We start from the raw sequence: 7,986 nt of genomic DNA, 5'->3' as shown, positions 1-7,986 counted from the left end.
GTCTATCATCCCTTCATTCTGTTTGGTGAACTTCTGCCTGGAAGAGGCTCAGGCCTGTAGGGCTCATGGCTCATTATGGACACTATGAAGCTCCTACTCTTCTGCAAGCAAGTCTTACCAGTGATGTTTGCGAGTTGTGACTCCAAACTTGGCAGTGCACTCATAGCAGTTGGAGCCGTCACACCATGGAGGCTCCTTGGAGAGCATATCTGTAACACACACAGAAGACTACTTATTACACAGTTTAAGGACTCTGATTCCAGGGGGTATGACACCTTCTGGTCTCTGAGAGTACCTGCGTGATAGAGGTGCATATAAACACACAGGTACACAAACATTCACAGGAATCTAAAAATCCTTTAAAATGTGTTTTTCTTCAAAAAACAAACAAGCAAAAGTTATCTTTCATTTGATTTTAACATGTATAGACATTCTGTTGGCATGTATGTCTTTCTGCCATGTGCAGATGGAACTGAAGTTACAAATAGTAGTGAGCTACCATAAAGACGCTGGGAATTGAACCTGGATCCTTAAAGAGCAGCCAGCACTAAGACATCTTTCCAGCCCCATGAAAAGAAAGTATATCTGTGTGAGCATTGCATGAAGTAGATGTGACAGTCGGAGGACAACTCTGGAGTCATTTTTCTCCTGCCTTTATGTGTGTTTCAGGGCTAGAACTCAGGTTGTTAGGCTTGCGTAGCAAGCTCTTTACCTGCTGAGCCATCTTGCTAACCCTCTAACAAACAATTTAAATTGACACTTGATAAATTATATTTCTGGGATATGGCATGAAGATCTGCTGTACCAATATTTGATGACCAAATCAAGATAATTAATTATCCTTGCCCTTTCCTTAAAGCTTATTCATTCTTTGTGTTAGAAACACATGAATTCCTTTTACTAGTTCTTTATATGTATCAGTATAGTTGCACTAATGTGCTGCAGAACACTAGAACTTACTTCTACAAATTGTAGATGATGCATCCATATGAAGTGAAATTAAATTCAGTTTATCTGTATGCGTGTTTTGCCTGTATGTCTGTCTGTCTGTCTGTCTGTCTGTATGCATGTATGTATACACACATACATACAGCACATGAGTGCAGTGCCCCTAGAGGCCAGAAAAGAGCATTGGATTCCCATATGGGAACAGAAACCAAGTCTCTTCAGCCCCTGGTCTTCATCTCTGGTCTTCCTGCTAGAATAATACATGTTTGCCATTATCACACCTGGCTTAGCACATTCTAATTCTTGCTATCATATCAAAAGAAAGGCATAAAAACACACAAGTTAGAATCAAAAGGGTTGAGGGCTGGAGAAATGGCTCAACAGTGAAGAGCATTTGTTTTTCTTGCAAATGACACAGGTTCCCAGTACCATGTTCTGGATCACAACTGTCCCTAACTCCAGTTCCAGGGGGATCTGACACCTTCTGACCTCCACAAGCACCAAGCATATATATATAATAGATGTGCAGATTAAGATACATGGGACTTGGTTAAACATAGGTTAATTTTATTTGGGGAGAAGTCACCTACATAAGAAACCGATGACCTGCATGACCAAGAGAGGGAGCTGGGGTCCAGGACCCCAGACCTAGCCTTCCCCGTTATATCTGCACCTGTGATCACACCTAAATGGGTGTGGTCAGTGCAACAGGAGTGGGCGGGGTGGATATCTCACTACAAATATGTGCAAACAGAACACTCATACAGATAAAATGTCTTTAAAAAGTAGTAAACAAATAAAACCAGTCAGAAGGCATAGTATAACCAGCAGAGAGCTTGTGGGCTTCTTAAATATTGAGGAGAAATGGGAAAACAACACGGATGTCAAAGCAAACACTCTGAAAAAAGGCCCTTCCCCTTTCAGAGAAAGCCTTACAAGGTGCCTAGAAACAGCAGGTTCAGATCTTAAAGTATGAAATTTAGAGCTGGGTATGTGAGATTCAGGCTACTCTGGTCTATAAAGTGAGTTACAGGACAGCCAGAACTGTCACAGAGAAACCCTGTCTCAAAAAAACAAAAACTGCTGGGCAGTGGTGTGGTGGCGCACGCCTTTAATCCCAGTACTCAAGAGGCAGAGGCAGATGGATCTCTGAGATTTGGAGGCCAGCCTGGTCTACAAAGCTAGTTCCAGGACAGCCTCCAAAGTTACAGAGAAAGTCTGTCTTAAAAAAAAAAAAACAAAAACAATAAAACCAAATACCCCAAAAACCAAGAACAACAACAAAAAAGAACAATTTAAATATCACCAATACTTTACACATCAGCATTATAACTGTAGAGGAGGTACAGAAAGTATGCTACTTACCTAATAATCTAAACAGAAGCTGCTTAGTGGCAACCTGGTAATTGAAAATGTTGACTCCTTGGTTATTATTCACCCCAAGGCGAGCCCCAGACCGAACAATGGCACGGCACAAGTTGGCATTCCCTTTCATGTATGCTAAGAGCAGCACTAGAAAACAAAACCACAGGTAAGGCTGTTTCCCACCAGTGCTGGCTGGCCACAGAGGAACACTGGCAGGACATTTGTTAGTAGTCTGCAGACACCAGAGTCTGAAGCGCTAGTGAGAACTCCATGCAGAATCTGGTATATCTTCCAAAAAAGGGTCCGGCCAGAAGCCAGGTGATACTAGAGTTGAAGTTCATAATACGGAACTAATGTAGGGATCAAACACTGGAAAAGCCAGTTTTCTCAGTTGCCTTCCCCAGTCAAAAATCACTGCTTTTACCACTAAAGACAAAGCTCTTTGCAGTGTAACTAAATGTAAAGACCTCTGATTTCAGTACATATAGAGAAGTAAAATTAGTATAGGAAACATGTTCCAGAATGTTCTTCCATCCAAAGGAGCCTCTCTTTGTGAAATGTTGGCTTAGTAGGAAGCCAGGCTCTGACCTAGTCATTCTGTCCTCTACAGAGTTACAACTAGCAGCAGCTAGCTCCCTTGACTTTAGCAGACACTTCATTAAATTTTTAACTCAAAATGATGTAGCAACATGAAAGCTCTTAATCCCAGTATCAAATGAGGACATGTATATAAAGAGGCTAAGAATTCATCCAGTCTCCTTAATAAAATGTAACACAATGAGACACTTGAAACTAAGTCTCCATGAATCAGACCCTGGACATGAAGTCTCTTCCTACACGCCTCTGAAACTATAACCTGGGCAAGTAGTTTAGGTAGACTGCCTACAAGAGCATGTCACAAACACAAGAAAGAGACACTGGAGAGGCCTGCTTCGCCTTCTTAAGAAGGCGCCACGGTAGAACTTGCCACTACTTCAAAGCATGTCACGGCTACACATTTCCTGGAGCCCAACTCTTGGTTATACCTTATCTCTACTAAAATGGGAGCAAAAGGCAGATGAGGACAATTACAACTGTCAAGGTCTGCTTGGTCATGGGTGTGAGGTTCTGGAATACCGGAAGCACTTCAAATGTCAGACACCAGGTTCCATGGTAGAGACCTTCAACAGCTGCTAAGAGTCTGACACTTTATTGCATACCTGTGTTGCCTTCTGCATCTGGTTTGTCCAGAGGGTACTCAGGCATGCACTCTAAGAAGAGATCAAAGATGGCTGCTGCATTCTCTTTGCCATATTGTCCCAGAATGTGTAGTGGTGACTGGCCTCTGATAAAATGAGTTGGCAAAGGTTAGACATGTATCTGTTTATCTGTCACACCAAAGAGGAAATTTTCTGCTGTGGTCTTAACTAAATCTAAAGGACATATAACAGACGAAGTAAAATTTTAAAAAGTATTCATTACAAAATCAAAATTACCATGGAACCAAAAGCTACTCAAGGTGCACCTGGGGCTTAGGGAGGGAATAGGCTAGGTCACCAGGTACCCTGTCTGTGCTTGGGACCAGTCACACTCACCTCAGATTAAAGGCTTCAGCATCCACTGTACACTCTGTCAGAAGAGCTCGGATGTTGTTGAGTCGACCATGCATGACCGCAAGATGAAGAGCTGGAGAGCAAATAATCTTACTTTGCAGGTCCAGAAGCACACGGAGAAGGCGCTGTCTCCTCCCACCCCCATCTAAATACACTCAGCAGTGACCAGCCAAGTACAGAGCCATCCTTTCATATCGCCTCCCCTCCCTTGGTGAGTCATCAGTGCAATCTCTTAAGCCATGCTGGTGGTTTCCAAAGATGAGATTTGAATGGCTTCATGGAAAGCTACTTCTGTCTCTGTGTTTGCTCTCTGTATCTCACTGTTTGAATGAGAATGGCCCCCAGAGGAGCATATATTTGGTATATTTAGTGCAGTTGTTTGGGAAGGATTAGGAGGTATGTCACTGAGGGTGGGGTTTGAGGTTTCAAAAGCCCATTCCATTCCCAGTTAGCTCTCTCTCTGCCTCATGATTGTGGCTTAGACATAAGTTCTCAGCTATTGCAGCAGGATTATGCTTGCGCACCTGATGCTATGCTCCCTGCCATGACAATCATGGTGCACACAAAGTAAAGCAAAGGGGACTTCATGATCACTGGGCAAAGGCACTTGCCATCAAGCCAAAAGACCTAAATTTAATTTCCAGGACCCACATTGAGGAAATTGCAAATTGTCCCCTAGAAACATACATAAAAAACAGCCTCCCAAAAGTCATTGTGATGTAGAAATGATTCTGAAGTTAAGACCATACACTGCTCTTTATGAGGACCTTAGTTCAATTCCTAGTACCCAAGCCAGGCAGCTCCTAAGGATCCAATACTTCTGGCCTCTGAGGATACTAGCACTCACAAGCACATTCCCCTATACAGACCTAATTTTAAATGATTTTTTAAAATCTTTTTAAAAATACAATAGAAAAACTAACCACTTTAGACTACGAGGGTTACAATGAAATTGGGGTGCTACTGGGTGGCAGGACCTGTCCAGAGCTCTGTTCCTGTATAAGCCAACCTTCCTGAGGGGAAGCAGACCCAAGGGTGCATTTTAGCTCCACTGTAGAGCAGGACTGCCCAAGCACACATAATTACCGTTATTTCCATTCTCATCCACAGCAGCAAAGTCTACTCCATTCTCTAGGAGGACCGAGCAGATGGTGGGCAGGTCCTGCTGGGCAGCAAGATGGAGAGCGGTCTGGCGATGCTTGGTTAATTCATTCACCTTGGCTCCTGCAAGAAGCTGTTAAAGTTGATTACTCAATCAGTCTCTCCCATAATTCAAGGTCCTATTAGTAAAATCAAGTCTACCTATCATCTCTTATCTAGAGAAAATGACAATCTTTCCTCCTGACAGAGCTTGACTGCGTGAGGATCTTTCAGATAATTCCTACTGAGGCAAACATAGCAATACCTATGCCAAAAGCAAATTATGTATCAGTTATGTCCAATGGTTATTCCTTAGAACACAGTAATTCTAAGACTTTAGTATACTCAAACTACAAAGTACTGCAATTATATTCTCTGTATTATATAAGAATGTCCATATTGCTTATACTTTTCAAATTTCAAACAAATTCCCCTATATAAAATACCCACATACATTCAGTCTAACCACCTTTCTTTCCCAGGCTTGTTCCCTGTCTAACATTATGTTGTGTTGCAAAGTTGGGCTTTGAGTTAAACTCAAATCTACTTACATGAATTACTTTTTAAGAGCCTTGGTGGATTCTTTTTAACCTACTCTCTTTATTTTAAATATGTAAAATTTTCCTTCTGTAGTTTAAAAGTCTCAGCTAATCTGGGAATGGTGGAACTTGGGAGGCAGAGGCAGAGGCAGGTGAAATCTGTTAGTTTGAGGTCAGATTGATCTGTACAGGTCATCCAAGTTAGCAGGGTAGAAAAAAATGGACAAACAGAAAAGGAAGGAAGGAGGTGAGGAGGGAAGGAAGAGGGAGAAAGAGAGGGGGAAAGTCTCAGCAGAGAGCCTCCAGTTCCTTTCCATTGTCTGTCAAATCCTCCTTGGCCCTCAAGGCCTGACCCCAGCATCCCTAGGTCTACTTCCAGCATATGTACAAGGGCACTTGGGACCTGCCACCCCTTGACACATCTGTCTTCCTGGTTTAGCTCCCCAGATATATGCCTTTCATTCACAACAGCTCCAAGGACAACTTCTGTGCATAGCCTGAAGTATGCTTGCCTTCACGTTTCTCTGTGGCTTACCAGATTTCGGACAATGATCTCTGAGCCTGCTTGTACAGCAAGGTGCAGAGGGGTCAACTTGGAAGCATCCTGGACTCTGGAGTTCACATTGGCCTGGACACTGATCAGGAACAAGACACTTTCGATGTCAGAGTTCTGAACTGCCACGTGAAGAAAATTCCGACCTTTATTATCTACCTACAACAACAAACAAGTAAGAATCACACTATCAGCCAGCTCCCCTTAAAGAATGGGACCCTCCTGCATGCCCACAAGCTAAGCAGGTCACTGGGGAAATCATGAAATGTCCTTGAATGGAGTTTCAGAGCTCCAACAGTAGATGCCACCCCACCCCCAACACAACCATGCACACACATGCATGTGGTCAGGAGAAGGGCGTGGCTGCTCTGGCACACTCCTATAGTAGGAACTGGACATGGAAAGCCAGGAAGGGACTAATTGAAAGACAGAAGGAAGATACAAGGAAGGATGAAACAAATGTGATGATTGGCTGCAAGGCCTCTGCTATGACCAAACTAGATATCCATTCTCAATCCCTGAGCAGCCAACCAGGCTTCAAAAAATTTCTTAAGTTTTAGATTAACACAGAGTGGGAGGCAGATACCAGACAAGCTAAGCTTCCTCAAATCAAACCCCACCATGTACTGTATGTCAGTCTAAGCATGGGCAAAGTTAAACGCTATACATCCACGCACACTTAGGAAAACGATAGAGAAAGGCAGATACCAAAGCCTGTGCTAAGAAAGCAGTCATCTTCATAAATGGATACTTCCAAATCTTAGCAAAATTCTACATGCTGACTAAAATCAGGTTTAGGTGGGACTGACCCAACAATCCTATTCCAGATTTCACCCACGTCAACTCATTATCATCATTTCCCACCCACTGTTGTAGACAAACAAGTTGTAACCAGGATTTAGGAATGAAACAAAAATGGCAAAGAACAAGGAAATGCATGTGCTCAGTAACAACAATGCCTCTAAAACACTCAGAGAGTAGCCCAACAACACAAGTTTTAGTGTTAGAGACATTCATTATCAGGGCATTCGGGAAACGCAGAGAGTGAGCTCAGCTGCACACACACACAATTCTAATGCCAGGCTCTCATGTGAGTTCCCTTCCCCAGCCATGTACATTTTACCAGGTCATACCTCAGTCGGTAGACACAGGACACTGGAACAGCTAAATTTTCAGAAAAGGGGGAATTTAATTTTTAAAAGAAGCGTCTGTGTATAGTTAGTGGCATCTGGTTAGTCTCCATATGAGAAATTCTACTGTGATGAATAGTGGTGGCTGGTCACTGACCTGTTCAGCAGCCCCGGACTCTCGTTTCAGAATGGCCTCAGCTGCCTTATTGTTCTTGTAAGTCATGGCACAGGCAAAAGGGGTTAGTCCTTGTCTGTCTCGTACACTCAACTCAATGTTAGGGTGAGAAATCAACAGCTGAATGATGACACTATGCTGGTTGCTGATGGCCACATGGACAGGTGTTCTTCCTTCTGCATCCTATGGAGATAAGGCACAAATTCCCATGTCTAATGGAAAGAGAAAACTCAGGAGCAGGTCGGGTGATGGTGGTACATGCCTTTAGCCCCAGCACTCGGGAGGCAGAGGCAGGCGGATCTCTGAGTTCAAGGTCATCCTGGTCTACAAGAGCTAGTTCCAGGAAGCCTCCAAAGCTACAGTGAAACTGTCTTGAAAAAGACCCTCAGGAACAGTATGCTAGGAGGTACCTTTCAAATTTCAGTTATGAGACCTGAAGTCTGAAGTCAGTTTCTAAAGAGGTAAAACAAAGATGAACAGCAGCTTCTCTCCGCCACACTGCGTTTCAATGACTACAGGGTCCCAGTGGCAGCAGGAGCCCAGC

The 7,986-nt window shown here is 43.3% G+C and overlaps 1 protein-coding gene across 2 annotated transcripts in view; it reads right to left on the bottom strand.

The window, feature by feature from the left end:
• Ankfy1 (ankyrin repeat and FYVE domain containing 1) overlaps positions 1–7,986 on the bottom strand; it is a 60,222-nt gene that overhangs the window by 3,913 nt on the left and 48,323 nt on the right. For both annotated transcript variants that reach the window (XM_040749098.1, XM_040749097.1), the window contains exons 18-24: positions 7,425–7,625; positions 6,120–6,296; positions 4,992–5,139; positions 3,888–3,978; positions 3,513–3,637; positions 2,314–2,460; positions 119–209 (exon numbers count right to left, since the gene is read on the bottom strand). In XM_040749098.1, the coding sequence (XP_040605032.1) occupies positions 119–209; positions 2,314–2,460; positions 3,513–3,637; positions 3,888–3,978; positions 4,992–5,139; positions 6,120–6,296; positions 7,425–7,625 (980 nt within the window). The remainder of the gene's footprint in view (positions 1–118; positions 210–2,313; positions 2,461–3,512; positions 3,638–3,887; positions 3,979–4,991; positions 5,140–6,119; positions 6,297–7,424; positions 7,626–7,986) is intronic.

The sequence above is a fragment of the Mesocricetus auratus genome, unplaced genomic scaffold, assembly GCF_017639785.1.
Source record: "Mesocricetus auratus isolate SY011 unplaced genomic scaffold, BCM_Maur_2.0 Super-Scaffold_100007, whole genome shotgun sequence".
In the NCBI taxonomy this organism is placed as follows: Eukaryota; Metazoa; Chordata; class Mammalia; order Rodentia; family Cricetidae; genus Mesocricetus; species Mesocricetus auratus.
The sequence above is the reverse complement of the archived record's forward strand: the minus strand, read 5'-3'. Positions and strand labels throughout refer to the sequence as shown.